General features: G+C 44.5%; 1 protein-coding gene across 3 annotated transcripts in view; it reads right to left on the reverse strand.

The window, feature by feature from the left end:
* Window positions 1-20,594, reverse strand: part of ARHGAP28 (Rho GTPase activating protein 28) — a 547,343-nt gene that overhangs the window by 401,192 nt on the left and 125,557 nt on the right. For 2 of the 3 annotated variants that reach the window (XM_029591029.1, XM_029591034.1), the window contains exon 1: window positions 3,801-4,073. The exons of the other annotated variant lie outside the window; for it this stretch is intronic. In XM_029591029.1, coding sequence (XP_029446889.1) covers window positions 3,801-3,931 — 131 coding nt within the window. In that variant the 5' untranslated portion in view covers window positions 3,932-4,073. Of the gene's footprint in view, window positions 1-3,800; window positions 4,074-20,594 lie in introns of those variants that run through there. 3 annotated transcript variants of the gene reach the window in all.

Raw genomic sequence — 20,594 nt, forward strand, 5'->3', positions numbered from 1 at the left:
CCTGAAGTGTGGTAATTAATGGGTAGCATGCAGGGCACAGATAGGTGGGATCTGCCTCTGTCTTATCTCCAGGCTGAATGAGTCAGGGAGAGCGTGCACTGAGCACTGGATGTGACTCGCTCTAAGTGGAAATTGCAGCAGTGGAGGAACTCTGGCACCCACATGAAGCAGCCAAAGTAACTAACTAATCTGCTGCACCCTTCTGCATTTGTATATAAAGGGAATTGGCCTATTGTGATGAGTTCATCTGTCTCCACCTTTGTTTCAAAATTTGGACTAGAGACTGGTGGGGTTTTCAGTGCTTTCCTAGCTCTTCTTTGACCATATAAGTCCTCTCCATGCATGCACTGCCCACCCCATGAAGGCTGATGTGCCATACATTTCTGTAAATGTAGGTGTGCTTTGAACTTGAAAAGGTTGGAAAGCACCGTTCTAGACCAGGGGTCTACATCCCCAAGCATATGAGAGGGTTTTCGTTGACACACCAGCCCGATCCTTCCCTCCCACATTTCCTTTTGTCGTGGTTCCTGGGAAGCAGGAAGTGAGTGCTGCAGGATTCATGAGCTCCAGGAGGTCAGGCCTTACTATGGCACACATTTCTTGCTTATGTTACTGCTGTTGCCACAGACATGTGCAAGGTGGGAGAGACAAAATATCTTTCGGATATATTGGAGTTCTTATCTCCTCTCCCCCCAAATGAGATTCTCATGGGATAAATCCCCATCTGCCCCCCCTGGAGACAGAATGAGGATTTTGACAAAATAAGCTGCTGATCCCTGTTCTAGATTCTAAGTCATGATATGAGACTGGATACATTTTGATTCTGGAGTCACATATTTCTGCATCAGATGAGTTTTGAATATACAGAATAATCTCCCAGTGGAGGTGATGGGGGTAAAAGCAGTATCAGATTTAGAGAATGTGCATTGGAATTTGACTCAGAGTTTAAGTGGCACCATTTTGATTTGGGCACTTCTGCCAGCAGGAGAAAAAAACCAAACAGTCTCCCTTCTGCTAGTGAAGATTTGGAACCTGTTTTCAGGTGATCAGTTGGTTTGGAGGGAGTGGATAGAGGGACACTGGATCCAAAAGCTTATAGGGATGCCGTCACGTATTTCATAAAGAAAACAGAGATCTATGTACTAAGTCACATCAGCATGGTATAGCGAGTTACCTGCTGGTTTCAGTGCCTGATATGCAAAACTAATGAGATGCAGAACACAGTAGTATAGCCATTCAGGGAGCAAGAATATTTTAGTTAAGTCACTTCACTCTGCAAAAAATAATACTTAAGGTGATTTTTTCAGGACATGATACCATGGACCTACTTTATACATCTTATTTTTGAGTTATGACCACTGTATTCCATTTCAGGGCCTTCTTTCACTGCAGGGTTGGTTTAGGTTGATAGACTGATTCTTTGTTATGTAAATAAGACCAACTTATCTATACCATTATGGGTGACCATTAACGTATGATAAAAAAAAAAAAAAAATTCTGTCTTGTGGCTGATTGTGAAATATTTATCTCAGACACAATATTAATTTGTTCAGTTCCATGTTATTTTATTATATTTATAGAGATTATGAGTATAAATCAGGGTGCTGATAACAATACCTACAAATAAACATATATATATTTTTTTTTATTACAGAGGATGATCTGCTGCTTTCAGAAAAAGTTCTATTTATGCATCACTGATGTCAGCACTCCATTCAGAAGTCCATAGCCAACAGCAATAAAATACAATTTTAAACTGAAAATAAATTAAAGAGGTACCTGAGCTACCTGTTTCACAAACAACTACAATACAGAAAAGCACATTTCTGTCATAGGCAAACAAACAGTCACCTACCTCTCAGTAAACTTTGCATTATATATATATATATATATATACTTTTTTTTTTTATTAAATTGATTACTGGGCATTGTGTCTCATATAGGTAATGATCTAATAGGGACTCCCCCAATGTAGGACCTGACAAAAGCCGCAGGAATAGAGGCAGCCTTGGGGGGGGGGGGGGGGAGTTGTCCTAACACCATTTGTTGAAAGGTTGAGTGTTTGTCTTCATGTGCTCTGCATTCCGCAGGCCGACATGCTGAGTTAATAAGCTCTCCCTGGAGTATGTCCTGGAAATGTGGATGGAGCCTCTGACGCCCATATGGCAGGCTCTGGCTGCTGCTGCAAGACAGCTGCTGGAGGTTAAAGACTAGAGAAAGGAGGCAGAGCCTGGATCATTTTTCATGTGTGCTCCTTGACTAATGGAAAAAGCTTCCAAAATATGTTGACAATCAAAGCCCTAACATCTTCTTTATAATATATATATATATATATATATATATTTTAGGAACCAAGCAGGTTAGAGGTACTTTTAATTGATGAATACATGACTCAGATCAGAGAAGAGTTTTCCACAATCAGACTAGACTTGTTACCTTCATTCTTTAAGCAGCAGACTTTGACACAGTTAATGCTAGTCTCTGAAATGAACACAAAGTTCACTGTTACAAAATGTGTAATCTTCAATTCACTTTAGTATGTCAAATAATCCTTTGTTATCAGTGTTCTCTCTTTTTTTTTTAAGTAGATATGTGGGTTGCATTTTCCTCTAACTCTGAGAAGGAAGTGCTGTACGTTTTTGGAACTAGCAAACAATATTTACTTCTAAAAACTAGAAACTATCTTAATCAAGCATCTCTTACAGTTCCGACAAGGAAATGAGACCATACAATACCTGCAGTTTGTATTTTTAGATGCACATTTAAACCATTTTCAACTAATACTATAATGAAGCTAATTATTTGGAAATAAATTCATGGACTATGCAATCTATAAGTTAACCTATTAGTTGGCTCAGTGACGTTGTATAATGGATAATGTTTAATGTTTAATGGCTAATATGTGATAATTTGATAAAGCTAATTATGAGTCTTGCCAGTTTGGGTATTTTTCTCTATGCATTTCCAATCAAGCCATAATGTAGCTGTACATATTTTGTGACATTTACTAAATGCTGTCTTCAACTTCTGCAGGGCATTGAAGAATTTTAAAATGTAGAAAGTTTTTTGCTGAAAATTCTATTGATTTATTTATAAAGAAATCTAGAATTATTGAAAATACCAGTGCAAAACTATAAGTGTGCCATACACAAACTCCAAATGCAGCTATCTATGAGGACAAGCTATTTAGATATAGGAGAGAATGCTGCTGCAGTAACTAGATCTGTTTTTACTGCATTCATTCCTCTTTTTAAGAAAGTATGAAATGTTGAGGTTAAGCCTTTAAACTTTTCTTCCTTTCTTCCCCCTTGGTGAAACAAAAGCAACAATCTCTAAAAATAAGAAGCCAGACTGTTCCTTTACCAAAATCTGTGAACTGTTTGCAATTCTATTTCACCTAATATCAAATCTTTACATTTTCCTTACAACGGGAATAATTTAAAAAATGATTGGCCACAGAATAAAAAAAAAACCAAAAACACTCATGGAAAGGGAGTCCGAAGAAGTTATGTGTACACTGCAATCATATCAGTAGGGATGTTTTTCTTTCTACTTTATATAAAGCTGCTCTTTGCTAACAGAATGCATCAATGGTTTAGATTTTTGCAATAAATAAATACCCCCCCTCCCAAAAAAAACAAAACAAAACAGCATTTTTAAAGTCAATCAGGCAATATTTTTTTCCTTGGGGGGAAACGGTCGGCTCGCTATGTAATATAATGGTCTTACAATTCTCAAGCTGACTTTTCGGCTTGCAGAAGAGGAAACAGAGGGTAAACGTGTAAGCCTTAATGGTTTACCTGCTTACTGGAGACTGACTGGAGGAGATCTCTGACCCAAGGTGCTCTTCCTTTGTTGCTGCTCCTGAGGGAGTGTACGAATGGTAGGCTGTGAGAACCACTCTGCCAGAGTCCTTAATCTCCATTGTCATAGGGGCATGTCCTCCCTACGATATTTATACCGCCAGCGCCGCAAGTGACCCTGTCACAAAAGGCAGATGCATGGCCTTGCGCTCTGTCTGCCTCGCTCACTGTCAGAAGGGAGCGGAGGGAAGCCGTGTGCTGAGAGAGGGATCTGCCTGCAGAGAGGACAGCTGTATTAGCATATATTCAAAACCGCCTCCCACAAATACAAGTATGTAGAGGAAGTATTCATGTTTCTAGGAAACTAGAAACCAGAGGTAATCCTATAGGGCTCAGTAGAACGACTCTCCGAAAGTTTTCTCTCTCTTTTTTTTTTTTTTTTTTGGTAGTGGGCAGAGATTATATTTTTCTCCCAAGGATGAATTTGGCTGTTTTTATTACTGCCTGTTCCACTGCAGGGAACAGAATGAAATCATTTGTTGGTAAGGAGGATTTAATCCTTCCAGGTAGAAAAAGTCAATTTGCTATCTGAGAAGGAGAGACTCCAGCATAAGGTACATTCTTGAAGTGTTCACCTGACGAAGTCAGGAATCAAATTACATTGTTTAAATAACTGAGGTACAGTTTGGATTTCCTTTAGGAGGGAAGATGTACCCTTTGCTCTGCTCATTCTGGGGCTGGCCTGCTCCTGCTTGTAAAGGTGTGAAGCATAGATTAGCAGTGATGGCAGCATGTTGCCAACGCTGGTCAGAAACATAACCAAAAGATAGGCTTTTCAGACGTTTTAGAGCACTTTTGGAGCTCAAAGTGCTGTTACTGAAGCACTAGCTATCAAAATTAGTGGCTGATTTCCCAAAGTATGTTCCTGCGATAACTTCCATTACTAATTCATTTTACTAGATAGGCCCGATTCACTGCAAGGTAAGCCGTGTTAAAATGGGTCATTAATGCACTAATAACCTGAATTATAGCGGCTGAATTTTAGCGCAGTTTAGCCAAACAGCTCCTCAGTGTGTTATCCTTTCTAAACAGTAATGGGCTTTAGAATCTTGGCGCCTTTTCCTTCTTCTTCTGGACTCTGCATATCCAACGAGAGCCAAAACCAGAAAACTCTGACCATCTTCTGGTTTCATTTTGAGTGTGTTCTAAAAAGGGAAAGTGTTAGGGTTTGGGGACCCTTGGCCCGAGGTGGGGTTGGCGCAACCTGTGGAGGGTGAGCTCCACAGGTCCCCACCGTCGGGAGGCAAGGCCGGACGGGAAGCAGAGGCAGACAGGAGCTTCGCCAGTACCAGCCCACGTTCCCCGCAGGTTGAGCCCTTGGGTGCCGGAGCCGGCCGGTCTTAGGTGAACCTCTGCGCGGCTGGTCCCGGGAGCGGCCAGAGGATGGCGGAGTCGGGTCTTGGGCCCAAAGGGGACGATGTGGGCGGCAACTAGGCGAAGGAGAGGTGAGGTCCAGTCAGAGGTCAGAGGCAGGCAGCAAGAGGCGAAGGTCAGGTCCGGTCTGAGGTCAAGGGCAGTCAGCAAAGGTGGTCTGGTCCGAGGTCAAAGGCCAGCAATAGCAGGTGTGGGAGAATTCTGGGCCAGAGCCCCAGGGGGCCCAGGAGGAGCCGGCGTCGAAGACAGGGGGGTCCCTGCGGCTGTCACCCCAAAGAGGAGAGAAGGCTGCTGAGGCTGGAAGACTGAAGCAGGGACAGTAGGAGAGCTGAGCATGGACCTCAGGAGCAGGAGCGCTGAAGCGGGATTCTAGGAACTCGTTGCCAAGTCAGTCAGCCGGAGCTAGAGGTGGTCCTTTTATAGGCCGGAGGGCCAGACGTCATCAACATGGGCCAGAGTCTGATTTCCCACCACTGGCCCTTTAAACAGAGCCAAGGTGGCACGCGCGCATGCCTAGGGAGAGCCCGGATGGAAGCGGCGGTCGGCAGCGCCTCGGCTGCCACCTGGAGTGCAGGAGGCCTGGGCCGGAGACGGGGTCCGGCAGCAGCGGTTGGCTGCTGCTGCAAGTGCGCCGGGAGCTGGAGAGTGTGAGAGCTGGCGGGTGAGTGGTGCCGGCCACTGTTTTCTGCGGCCGGTGAGCGTAACAGAAAGGGAAAACTAAATAACCTATTTCACACAGAAGCCATGCCAATATTTAATCAGAGCAAAGAAATCCCTTCTCTTTCTTTCATTAGGGAGAGCTTGACCCAAAGTTCCTAAATATGATCAGCGTTGGCATACCCAAGCATATTTTCCCATAGGCTTATTTTTTCTGCAAAATATTAATCTTGCTCAGTGTATTTTTCCATTTGAAGTGCTATGGAGATAAATTTTCAAAGACCTGCGCAGGTAAAAATGAGGACATATGCAGGTAAGTAGCCCGGGAGCCCTCTGGGGATAGGGAAATGCCTACAGGTCTTGAATGTCATTTGAAGTGCCAAAAAAGCAGAGTATAAATTAATATAAATAGACAAGCAATCAATGTTTTATAAAAGCCAAAAGTACTCACTTTGTTTCACATGCCTATACATGCATGTGAAAAGGTGTGGTCTAGGCGTGTTCTGGGCTGGGACCGCCAGTTATATGTGCAAGGCTATTTTAAAAGACAGTTACACAGTACATTTGGCAACTTACATGAGTAATTTTACACTTTCAAATTATCTGCTGAACTTGCTATCAGACTTGTTTATTGTGTACTATTGGCTGGGGGGGAGGTCTGGGTGAACTGGGAGGAGTTCAGGCTGAAGAACCAGGAGGGTCTGGATGACCTGGAGAAGGACTGGGCAAACTGGTGGAGGAATTGGTAAACTGGTAATTTCAATTATGCATGCTTGTTTTAAAACAAACAAACTGACTTACAAGCCTAAATTCCTCTTTATTTTCACTAGTAAATTAAATTTATGTATATTTTTTAAAAAGGCAGGAAAAGTTTGCGTGTTCAATGCATTGAAATACTTGCTTTCAATACTTTGCATATATTCACACATAAACATACAAGCGTATTTTGTGGAGCAGAGATACATGTATTATATAATTTGTGCATATATTGTTGTGGATCGCTAGGAGAGCGGTCCCACTTACCAAGAGATGTGTGTTCTTGGACCACGGCTCGACCCCAGAGGAACTCCGAAGAGGTGCCGCGGTAGGCAAGGCATGCCCGAGCATGGGCTGGACAGGAGCGAGGCTGGACTGAAGACTGGAGATACTGACCCTCCTCCGGACCTGCACGCTTCGGAAGACCAACAATGCAATGATGGTCTTATGAACAGTCCTCCAACCGTTCCAAGCCCTTTCGGACCTGCCGCAGGGTATGGCAAGAAGCGGCAGGCCGGATGGAGGCCAGGGCAGTGAAGACCGGAACATGGCGATTCAGAAGAGACTCAGGGACGAGGTACTTGGAAGCACAGACGTAGACTCAGGAACGAGGTTCTGGAATGCACAGACGTAGACTCAGGCCAGACAAAGACTCAGGAATGATGTACTTGCCTTTCAGAAGACTCAGGAACAAGGTACGAGGCTTGCATCATGAAGCGCCCTACTCAGCCCGCCCATGGGGCTGGTCGTGGACCACAACATGGCTTGCCGCGAGGTACCAAGTTTGTAGAAAATTCAGGAACGAGGAAACAGGGGTTCAGGAGAGCAAGACAGTATCACGGACTTTAGGATCAGGAGAAGCAACATCAGAGCTGGGTCACGGACATCAGGAACAAACATCTGGACTGGAACACAGATATTGGATCAGGAGACAGACCTTAGGGCTGGAACACGGACACCTGGAACAGCAGGTGAACATCAGGACTGGAACATAGACAAAAAGGCAAGACGAGGAGCTCCAATGAAGAACAGGAAGCACAGGACCTTGAAGAAGTGCTAGAACAAGGATGACTCCTGGAGCGAAGGACAGCAGGATCCCAGGAGTGACCAACTCCTTGCAAATGCAAAGCTGGAATGGACGCTGAGCACTTTTGTAGGGCTGAAGAGGACAACACCTAGGGAGGGGTCGGCAGAGGGCCATACCTGGCTGGCCCTTGAAAAACAAACGAGAGGCACGTGCCCGCGCCTAAGGAAGCTGGATGAAGAGAGCTGGAAGCTGGTGGCGTCCTCAGCCATGTGGAAGGCCCAAAGAGAAGCAGGCAGGCAGCGGAGCAGCCCTGCCACAGAGTTGAAGGTAGGCAGGCTGCAGGAGCGGCTCCATGCCGCGAAGACTGAAGCTGGAAGGGCTGCAGGAAACAAAGGATGGCTGCAGGCACTGGCAAGGACGGCCTCCCTGCCAGCCAAGGACCCGGGCTGAAACAGGCACTGGCAGGGACGGCCTCCCTGCCAGCTGAAGACCCCAGGAGCGGCTGAGCTCGTCGGGGAGAGGCAGGAGCAGGAACGAAGGTCCCAGCCGCGAAGGAGAGCTCGCGGCGGGTTGGCCCCACCGTGCAGAGCAAGAAAGAACGCGGCCTCTCTGCCGCGGAGGACGGCGACAGTGGCGGCCCACCGCGCCGAACAGCTGGGGATCCGTGGGGGCGAGTCAGCGGCCCGACTGACCACAAAGGTAAGAACCTGCCCGCACTCCTCGCGGGCAGGATCGCAACATATATTATGCAGACCAGTTTGAGGAAGATTCTGATCAAATGAATACATAAGAACATTGCCATGCTGGGTCAGACCAAGGGTCCATCAAGCCCAGCATCCTGTTTCCAACAGAGGCCAAACCAAGCCTCAAGAACCTGGCAATTACCCAAACACTAAGAAGATCCCATGCACATCAAACTTGTTTGATGTGTATCCATCTACTTGATAAGGTCATATGGAAGTCTAGGAGTGTGTCTGTTATAGTTTGTGGCCGTCAATGACTTACTCCACTGGGGATCCACTTCTCAATACTTCAAATCCCTTTACTTACAAACTTCTTTCCTATCCCCCAGTATCTCTGGGTATGGGGGTGTCGCATGTATACTTACAAAGTTTATATGGGTCATAACAGAACAAGTTAAATTAAATGAAAATTGAAAAGAAAAAAATGTAAATCTTTTATTATCAAGAAAGATTTCTTGTATGTATCTTTTGACTGGTCCAGGGCCTACCAAATTTATTTCAAAATTTCAACAACATAAAACTTTAGTCTTTCAGTGGGAACACAATCAGTTCTTTCTATCACCAAGAGAAAGCTCACTCCACTTTTTCCAAGGTATTCACTGTATTTTCTTAGGTACAATGAGTACTAATTAATCACAGAAGAAAGTCAATCTATTTGTAACCACTGAAAGTCAGTTGCATCAAACACTACTATTGCTCCTCTGCCAAAAAGAGCAGACTGTCCATTATTTCTTAAAATTTTATACAGAAAAGAGATATCAATTAAATAAAAAGGCCACTCCTTCCCTCCAAAATAATTTTGAGTTATATGCTGTCCCAGATGTTACTTCTAGCAGTGAATCACATCCAAAAAGAAGCAAAAATCAGTCACAATTATAAATATATTAAATTATAGGAGTGAAGAGTGCATGTACAACCTGTTTTTTGAGCCCCAAAATGGTATCATAGAATCAGTGCTCACTGATAAAACAGCCGCCTTTTACTCAAAAAGCACCATAAGTCTCATCATATGCCATCATCAAAGCATTTTATAATGTGTATCAAAAACTGCTCACAGTATATATGAAATACTGCTTCTTGTAGAGTAAATATATACCAAATCAATCCCACATTATCATATCTTAAAATTAATCCATTTTATCGCAATGTCAGTTGGGTAAAAGGACCACATATTGGGCTTACTTAAGCATAATATTTGTGTTTGCCTACATTGCAGCCCTACATATAATCATTGGTCCATGGCATTTCTTTCTCCAGATTACTGAAAAAGATGTTCAGACTATAATCCCATAGGTCGTTAAGGCCCTAAAGGTCCCCTGTCTGAAATAATGTCAGGTATTACCTGTCTGAAATAATGTCAGGTATTCTCTGAGACAAGGAGTTTTCCCTGGACTACCTTAAAATTGTAGTTATTCGGCCAATTCTGAAAAAGCTGACATTAGAGACAACAGACGCTGTCAATTATCACCCTATTTCCAATCCCTCCCTTCCTGGGAAGATAATCAAATAGGCTGTACTACTTCAGTTCTAGGAATAATTGTAGGAGGGATCGCTACTGGACTGTTTCAGTCTGGATTTTACCAAAGTCACAACATGCAGACACTTTCATTCTCCCTGCTGGCCTCCCAGCAATAATGTATAAGTCCTTGGTTAGACCTCATTTGGAATACTGTGTAAAGTTCTAGAGACAGCATAGTCATAAGGATATGATCCAGTTGGAGTCAGTCCAGAGGGCGGAAACTAAAATGATCAGTGGTCTTTGTTCTAAAGCAAATGGAGATAGATTAAACATCTAAACATGTATACCCTAGAGGAAAGGCAAAATAGGGGAGGTATGATAAAGACATTTAAGTATCTCCAAGTTTTCCTTGCATAGAAGGCAGGCCTCTTTCAAAGAAAAGGAGCTCGAGAATAAGGGATCATTGGAAGAGAGTTAAAGAGGGTAATCTCAGGAGTAATTGAAGAAAATATTTATTTATAGAGAGGGTAGTGAATGCATGGAACTGCAGCCCCATGGAGGTGGTGGAGACAAGGACAGAATCTGAATTCAAGAAAGCGTTAGATAAACCCAAAGGATTATAGAGCCGAAAAGTTGGTGTGGATGGTAGACTAGATAGGCCAAATGGTCATTTTCTGCCATCACGTTTCTATGTTGCTATCTTGGTGAGGCTTTTCTGTTGCAGGGAGTTACCATCAGATTTTATTCCAGTGATATATAACTGTCTACTCCTTGTCCTTCAGACCTTGGGCAAATCCTACCAGCTTTAACAAACTGCATTGAAGTGGTCGGCGACTGGATGCTAAATTTACATTTTATTTCTTTTATCTGTGAAGCTTTTCATCTTGTGGCTTTTTTTTATTTTATTGAAACATTATGGGACAAATTTTAAAAGAGTTGCTCACATTAAAAGGCCAACATTTACACTCGTAAATCTCAATTTTGAAACTAGTGAATGCAGTGCACATCTGGCTGTTACCTGCGCATATTTACTTCTGCTCATGTTCAAGTGTACGTCTGAAAAAACTCATTATGGCCAAAAACTGACTGGGTGTGGGGTCTATGAAAACTGGGAGGACTGCAGGCTGAAGAACCAGAGGAATCTTGATGACCTAGAGTTACTGGACAAACTGCTGGACTACGGTAAGTGGTCAAACTGGTAATTTCCTTCACGCACACGTGTTTTAAAACTTGCTCACCTGCTCGTGTAAAAACTGACAAGTCCTAAGGAAAGATACATGAAGCACATTTCCTCGTTAGAAGCATACATATGCCCGTTCAGTGTATTTTAAATCATATGCGTGCACTTGCGTGGATAATCCAAAATTCCAGCATACTGCATGTGTGCTCATGTCCACATGTAGGTGCTTGCACGCTCATTTTAAAGTTACCATCCCTGATTTTATTATAATCTGTAGAGAAAATGTTTTCTAAAGATGATGAGATGCAAATCTTAATTATATCACTGCAAGCACAATGCTAGTAGTTGATGTAGTTTCAGTGATAATTATCTTGCTGTTACAACCAAAGGCCAGCCTGTATACAGTGCTCACCACTCTTCCTTATGTATAGTGGATGAAAATCAGGGTCATTCTCACTGTGGGCATTCTCTGTGCACCTCAGGGGAAGATGGCTTCCTTCCCTCTCCTGCCTTACTATCAGCACCCCTTTCAGGCCTCGCTTCCCTTCTCATTACCTTCTTTTCCCTCCTGTTCTGTGTCTCTTCTGTTATTAATTTTCCTTTTTGTTTTAATTTTTTCGTCACTCTTTTCCTGCTTGAAGGTTTCTGCCCCCGTCTTTCAACCCTTCCCATTTCCCAGTTACCATTTTTAGCTCTCTTGCCCCTCTATCATTTTCTCCCTCGCCATCACCACTTCTGGCTTTGTGATCCTTCCTATCCCCCTTCAAAATCTGACTTTCTGTCATCTTTCCCCCCCCCCCCCCCCCCCAACATACACACTTCATCACTTTTAGTTCTTTCAACCCCTCCCCTATCACCATCTCTGACTTCCACCTCTGACTTTCATGCACCACTCTACTTCCTTTCTACCAATTCTTTCAAACCTCTTCTATTCCCATCCCTTGCTCTCTTGTGCGTCTTCTATTCCCCCCCACACTATTTCTTGCACAATCCCTCCCCCCTCTCCTCACATGGCTCTCATGCAAACCGTATCTTGATTCTCTTTCACACCCTCTATTCCCCTCATCCTTGTCCAGGTTTCCTAATCCCTCATACCGGCTGCAGAGCACATACTATAGACCTTAGGGAGGTCAGACAGACCAATTTTCAATGTTGACTTCAAGGAAAAGTAAAGAAGATGACATTTATTTCCTCCTCACAATCTCAAAGCATTCATCCCCTTCCTCACCTCTCCCAGCATTCACTTGCCACATCATTCCCCAAGAAGTAATCACTCCCTCTTGCACTGCCACTCCCTTAGGTATTTTACACACTTCACCTCCCCCAATATTCACTGTTCACACTGTTCCCCCCTCCCCCCACACAAGCATTTACCACCTGTATTCACCCCTCCCTTTCAGCATTCACTCCCTTTCCCTTACTACAAATCATTCTGACCTGACTGGAACATCAGGTGACTCCATCCCCCTCCCCCTCTGTTGTCAATTGAATTCCAAGTCCTGGCAGCACAGTGACCTGTTCACCCTAGGGCAGTGTTGTCCACTCCATCCCTTCCCAAGGGATAGCAGAATAGGAGAAGCCTCTACTCCAAGCAGCAGGTAGGGTGGAAGGTGGACACAATTAGAAGGGCTGGAGCAGGCAGCCAGCTGGCTCTTCTCTGCTCTATTGTACTGGATTCCCCGCTTCATTTCCTCCCCTCCTATCCACTGCAGTGGTGACCAGTTGCCATGCAGACAGAATGGCAAGATCCATATCTTACATATGAAAGAGCCACATGCAGTTCCCAAGCCACAGCTTGGACACCCCTGTCATAGAAACACATTGCCATGTCTGTTTTCTCATCATTCTGATTTAGGTGATTGTAGATACACACATTATACACAAGGGAGTAGGCATATCAACACAGAGAGAGATAGACTAATACCATGCCATCCTTACCTAGGAGTCATTCTTTCAAACTATACTCTTCCTGATGTGACACAATACAATAACATATATACAAAGATCCATTACCCAGAAATTCTGATTATCTGGAAAATATCACAGTCCCCATGCCCTGATCCATTATCTGAAAAAAAATGGCTATTATCTAAAAATTGGTTGGCATCATATGTTCCATTATGAAGAAAATCTGTATATGAAAATTAGTTGGCTTCGTATGATCTGTTATCTAGAAAAACATCAGTTATCAAAAATCATTTTATCAGAAAATTCCCATTATCTGAAATGTCCATTATCTGGAAAAATCCATTATGGCCTCATTTCTGACAACATGTTGCTCTAATGAAAAGCCAAGAATTCCTAATCATGCTTGCTTAAGCTCCTTTCACAGTGAAACTCAGTCAGCATCAAATCCCAGAGCAACAACAAAGCATTTCTGTTAACACCAGCATACAACATTCTGAAGAGCAGCTGAAACAAACCACAATATCATACCAAAACGTCTACTGTGGAGGAGCAGCCTAATGGTTAGGATAGTGGGCTATCCTACTGATACTGCTTCTGACCCTGGGCAAGTCATATCCCCCTCCATTGCTCAGGTACAAACTTAGGCCTAGATTTACTAAGCCATGATATGACTACAACATGCATTAACCGTGTTTATGCGCAACAAACACTGCATATCATGATATTTGGGCCTATAACATGCCCCTGTTTCAATGAGCTGCTTTGCATGCACATACATTACCTGGGAACTTCTGAGTTCTGCTCACCCTGAGATGGGTGGGATTGGGATTAGGCAGACAGTACAGGCTCTCTCTTCCTCCACCCTTCTCCCCTCCCCCAGCCTCAAATTATTTCTTCTTAATTTATATTCTCTATCAGGTAATAAAATAGTTTTCAACCTTTGGTGTCTCTGGCTTGATCTGGCTCAGCCTTTTTTTTTTTTCTCATTCTCTGTCCTTATCTCTATTCCTTTGTTTTCTGACTCTCTCTGGTGTCCTCCTTCATTTATCTTTTCTGTTTCAGTTCTCTCTCTCTCCTGTTTTTCTTTATCTCTTTCCTTCAGCAGCAGATATTTTAATACTTTCTCTTCCTTTTTTTCTTTCCCCGTCTCCTGCTTTTTTCCTATTAATCACACCTGCTCTGTATTCACTATTTTTCCTCCAGAGGGCCCCAGAGCCACCATTTTTAACGTGGCATTGGCTAGCCAATGTTATACCTTTGCTCCATCACAAAAATTTGATATCTGCCAGCTGGAACCATTTTGAAAATTGAAGCACGAGATCTGTAGCCCTAGGAGGTGCTCCAGGGCCCATTAGATCACCAGGGCTAGCTAGATAAAGGAAGAGTTTCCTAAAGGAGAAGGGGTTTAGGGGGAGGAGTCAGAGCCTGTGACTGTGGACAGAAAACTTTGAACATTTTTTATCATGTACTTTAGGCTCCCTCATGAGGGTGGCAGAAAAAGGGTGGGACAGAAAGGTCTATCAAGATCCCCAGGGGTATTACAACAGTGTGGGCCCTTCTATGTTGTGCTCGCTGACGCAGGACAGGCCCGCGAGCAGATCACTCATCCTTGCCCGCTGCCGGCCCTGCCATTTTCTGGTGGTGTGCCGGCTCTCGCCTCTTCCTGCCTGTGCAACTTCTGCTGCTCCTGCCCCGGCCTGTGTAAGCGGTCCTGGTACCACTGCCATTTCCGTCCTTGTGCGGCAGGGGAACTGCCGCCGACGCTGCCTCCATGCGGCAGGGGATCCACAATTGTTCCTTCTCTCTGCACGGCCAAGTGCTACCGCCAACTTCTTCATCTTTGCGGCCCTGATGGATGATGTCATTTTCCTGCTTCACCTTCAGTCCTATATAAGTGTGTTCGTGGCTGCTCTTCGCCCTCACTCCACCCTCTCTACCTCTGTGGTGACTCCCTCCGGGCCTGATGGACGGCTTGCTGCCGCGGCATCTCCATGCCGCTTCTCTCCGGTGTACCTGGACCGCCATGTTCCTGATGACGTAGGGCGCGCACTCTGAATTATGTACCAGCAAGGGCGCAAACCTCAGGGGCGTCCCCCTGTATTGATGTCATCCGCTTCCAACATAAAAGGTCTTCACTTTCACTAACAGATTGGAGTTAGCAAGGGAATTCATTCCAAGCTACTCTGCCTCCTCGGACTTACCAGAGGTACTCACTCCTCAGGGGCCTCGCTCTCTTTTCTCTATTTCAGACTGCAGATAGGAACCGGTACTCGCTCCTCGAGGGCCCATGTTCCTAAACACTCTGAAGATTCTCTACTGCCTGGAAGCTATTGCAGATACAGACATTGTGAGGTACTATTTCAGATTGCAGACAGGAACCAGTACTTGCTCCTCGAAGGCCCATGTTCCTAAATACTCTGAAGATTCTCTACTGCCTTAAAGCTATTGCAGATACAGACATTGTGAGTTACCACTGCTCTCTCAGAGCTTTCCCTGGAATCAGGTGCTCGCTCCTTGAGGAGCCTCCTTAAGAACCTATGTGAGATTGTCATCTACTACTGGCTATGTATACAGCATACCCTGCCTACTTACTATGTTTAGTTTCTTTACAGCTCAGCAACCCTGGGATTGCAGTTCCAGTATCTGAGGGACTTCAGCTCTGCCAGGCGTATCAGCTCACTACTGCCACCTCTGGTGGTTCTACTAAACCTGTCTAATAAAATAACTATCTGTGTCTGTCTCGATACCAAGCCTAGCCTGTGATCCCTCTCAGGATATCCTCCTGGGGGCGCTGTCATGTGCCATTGGCCCAAGGATTCACCTATTTACATTCCTTTCCAGCTGAGTACCCTCTCTAGCACTCCGCTGGTACAGATTGCCAACTCAGCAGTCTATATCATAACAAGATTGCTAGTTCCGTCTACGGAGTCAGTTCTTAACAGATTGCAACTCTGCATGGTGACTTATAACAGATTGCTAAACTCCTCCCTCTACAGGAGTATCCAGCAGCAGATTACAATAGATCGCTAAATCCTCCCCTCTGGAGGAGCATCACCTACTATTGCCAACTCCCATCTGCTTGCTTCTCCCATCAGCATAGCAGATTCTAACAATAAGGGCTCTCTTCCACTTTTTCGGGGCCTTCACATCGGATCTTCACAGTTGCCTGTGGTTTCTTCTCTGTTCAAGATCCTCCGTGGTCGTCTTGTGTCCAGATGGTTCTTCGTTGAATGTTCGTGATGTTCCTGGTCTGTGGATGTTCCTGGTCTTGTTCCTCATCGGAGCTCCTTCATCATTTGTTCCATGTTCTTGATGTTCCATGTTCCTAATGTTCCAGCTGGGTCTTGATGTTCCAGCCTTCGGCTCTTTGTCCTGCTTCCAGATTTCCTTCTTGTCCACATTTCCTGGCATGCCACCATCATGGTCCATGACCAGCCCATGGGGGGCTGTGTAGGGTGCTTCGTGGCACAAGGCCTGTCTTCATGGCTGCAGTGCAAGTCTCCGGAAGGCCCATGGTTTTAATGCAGTGGTCTGTTCCTGAATCCAAGTTCTGAATCCAGAGTCTTGAATCCTTGAATCCTGTTCCTGATCTTCGGAGTTCCTTGTTCCTGCTTCTGTCCATGCCCAAGACTCTAGCCAGAGCCTACTTCATTTCAGTGTGGTCTGTGACCAGCCACGGGCAGCTGTGTAGGGCGTGCTACGGTGCAGGTCTCTTCTGAATCTTAATGATGTTTCCAGCTTCAAGTCTTCATCTTCTCGCCTGGAGTCTACTTTGCTTCTGGCGTGGTCCATGACCAGCCATGGTCCAAGGGCTCACATTTCTCCAGAGTAAGTGACTGCACACCCGCGTTCGCAACATTCTAAAGATGGTGTTCTCAGGATGCGAGGCCATCATTGTACATTAATTCTGGTGGCCAACTAAATTATGGTATTTTTCTCTCCTCCAGGAAAAATACCGTAACTGATCCCTTAGTCTGTAAACCTTTTGGGGACAGGGAAATACTTATTGTAGCTGAACATAATCTGCTTTGAAGTGATTGACTAGTCACGAAAGGCAGAATATACATTTAAAAAAAAAATTAAAATGAATTTATGACTATCCTGCCTTGAGTTTAAAAACAGGCCTGCAACCATTTTTCAATATCCAGGCACAATTATACCTTGATTCTTCTATATTCCTCTCTTCAGTTATATAGCTATACTCCATGAAGTTAGTAATTAACACATTTAAAACAAATCGGAGGAAATTCTTTTTCACTCAACGCACAAGTAAGCTCTGGATTTAATTGCTGAAGCATGTGGTAAAGGTAGTTAATATAGCTAGAATTAAAAAAGGTTCGGACAAGTTCCTGGAAAAGTGCATAAAACTATTAACCAGACAGATTTAGGGAAAGCCACTACCTGTTCCTGAGCGTTAGCAGTATGGGTTCTAGCTACTGCCTGGGATCTTTCCAGGTACTTGTGAGATGGATTGATCATTATTAGAAACAGGATTCTGGGCTTTATGGACTCTCTGACCCATTATATCAATTTGTCTGTTCTTAAGAAAAAAATTTCTTTGCACAGTATACAGACTTTGAAAGTACAAGTAGAAAATGTCTATTACATAGGAATAATCCTAATTACCAAGGAAAACAATGTATATAAAGAAAATGGGATGTCTACAAAATCAATATCCAAATATATTTAATTCCCTTGAGTACCACATCCTGCAATCAAAAGGAAGAGAGAGAGAGCACAGATGAGGCCATAAGATCATCAAACATGCCACCTCATCCAAAGTTGCAGTAACCACCTCTCATTACCAAATGATCCATAAGGCCTACAATATTTATTTCATAATAGCACCACCAGATACTCAGAAGAAACCCTAAGAGAAATCGAAATCTAATCAGTGGAAAAGCATGCTAAATCTAATTTACTATTTATTCTCCTGGGATGTACTGTGCCCAGCTCAATAATCCAGTATGCTTCCCAGTGAAGTAGAAGCATTCCCTGAAGCATCCCAAACATACACTCCTACTATTGAACATAAACATGCTCAATGCCCGGAAATCTAATGGAATAACTAGAGTGCTCCCTATCCCTAAAACAGATAACTAAAGATATTGGTTTCTCACTTACACTAATTGATTACACTCTTGTGTGCTACAGTTCTCCATGTACACTTTCTAGTGGATTCCTTTACATAAAAAGGCCACATGAACATATCTATACATAAATAAAATAAAATAGTGATAGACATAGACAATCTTATCACTGTTATAACATTTACCCAGCCTAAGATGTTGAAACTAGTTACCAACAGTCAATGAGTCACATTGCACCATTACATAGCAACACTATATTCTAGGTTTACCCATCACAGTAGGCTGTTTAGAATCATATTAAGAGGTATCCTGAGCTCTGACAAGCACATACCTGATCCTTGGATTCTTCCTAAATGAAAAAAGGTGTGCATTTTAACAATTCCACCTTAATTTCAGGTCAGATTGAAATTCATGCAAATGTTTTAATATAGTTTTATTGGGAGCAATAAAGCCTGCAGTGTACGGACCTTGTAGCTAGTTTTCAAAGGAAAACTACCTGGGTAGTTTCCCTTTGAAAACTGCCTACAAGGTACACGCATACAATGCACTGGAGTACATTTGCTACTTTTATAGATGGCTGATTGGAGGTAACACTTAAGTTGGAAAAATAAATGTATGTGTTTGTTTTCCTCTCCTCTCCCCCACCCAGGAGTACCTGTTTCTGATGCAGCTGAACGTACATGTGATGTGAAAGCTCGAATTGCTGAGAGGGGTACAATATTCAACTGGGGCAAATCTCTTTAAAAAAATATCTGTATTTTCAATATGTGTATTTATTTATTTGGCATATTTATATTCTGCAAAATCCAAATTCTTAAGCAATGAGGAATGTTTAGAAGCCATGGGGAAAATTGAAGTGAATACTAGGGATGTGAATCGTTTTCCATATCGTCTTAACGATAGAAATCGTGTGGCAGGGCAAGAAAATCGTCTTAGGCACGATTTTTTAGTTAAAAAATCGTTAAAAATCGTTTTTTCCGATTAGTGCGCACTAACTCGAGTTAGTGTGCACTAACGGGAGTTAGTGCGCACTAACTGGGAGTTAGTGCGCACTAACTGAAAATGATACAATTTGACACTTTTCAGGTCAGTTAAGGTCAGTTTAGGAATGAATATGTATTCCTATTGGCTGCCCTCTTATTTATTCATGTTACCAAGTTTCCTACTGACAGTATATGGGGGATGGGAAATGGAAACAGTTGGTAGCTTGACAAAACAAGTAATGTGATCAGTCAATGTGACTAGAACTTGTGCCCTAAACCTGTTACCAGGGGTATTGTGATCTTCCTGCACACAGTGCCCTATCCCTATTAATACCAGGAGTGTTGTGATCTTCCTGCACACAGTGCCCTATCCCTAATACCAGGGGTGTTGTGATCTTCCTGCACACAGTGCCCTATTCCTGATACTGGGGGTGTTGTGATCTTCCTGCACACAGTGCCCTATTCCTGATACCGGGGGTGTTGTGATCTTCTTGCACACATCCCGGTATCAGGGATAGGGCACTGCATGCAGGAAGATCACAACACTCCTGGTATTAATAGGGATAGGGCACTGCATGCAGGAAGATCACAACACTCCTGGTATTAATAGGGATAGGGCACTGCATGCAGGAAGATCACAACACCCCTGGTATCAGGGATAGGGCACTGTGTGCAGGAAGATCACAATACCCCGGAGGAGTGAGGGTCAGGCAGCTCCCCCCTGTCTGTGAAGCCAGCCTCTCACTAGTAATGCAGGGAGGGAGCTGTCTCAGACTTCACCATCCTCCCCCCCCCCCTTACCCACACACCATTCACTAGCTGGGACATGGGGGAAGTCAGGAGTGAGGGTCAGGCAGCTCCCCCCTGTCTGTGAAGCCAGCCTCTCACTAGTAATGCAGGGAGGGAGCTGTCTCAGACTTCACCATCCTCCCCCCCCCCCTCACCCACACACCATTCACTAGCTGGGACATGGGGGAAGGCAGGAGTGAGGGTCAGGCAGCTCCCCCCTGTCTGTGAAGCCAGCCTCTCACTAGTAATGCAGGGAGGGAGCTGTCTCAGACTTCACCATCCTCCCCCCCCTCCCCCACACACCATTCACTAGCTGGGACATGGGGGAAGTCAGGAGTGAGGGTCAGGCAGCTCCCCCCTGTCTGTGAAGCCAGCCTCTCACTAGTAATGCAGGGAGGGAGCTGTCTCAGACTTCACCATCCTCCCCCCCCCCTCCCCCACACACCATTCACTAGCTGGGACATGGGGGAAGTCAGGAGTGAGGGTCAGGCAGCTCCCCCCCTGTCTGTGAAGCCAGCCTCTCACTAGTAATGCAGGGAGGGAGCTGTCTCAGACTTCACCATCCTCCCCCCCCCCCTCACCCACACACCATTCACTAGCTGGGACATGGGGGAAGTCAGGAGTGAGGGTCAGGCAGCTCCCCCCTGTCTGTGAAGCCAGCCTCTCACTAGTAATGCAGGGAGGGAGCTGTCTCAGACTTCACCATCCTCCCCCCCCCCCTCACCCACACACCATTCACTAGCTGGGACATGGGGGAAGTCAGGA

The sequence above is a fragment of the Rhinatrema bivittatum genome, chromosome 2 (assembly GCF_901001135.1).
Source record: "Rhinatrema bivittatum chromosome 2, aRhiBiv1.1, whole genome shotgun sequence".
Classification (NCBI taxonomy): Eukaryota; Metazoa; Chordata; class Amphibia; order Gymnophiona; family Rhinatrematidae; genus Rhinatrema; species Rhinatrema bivittatum.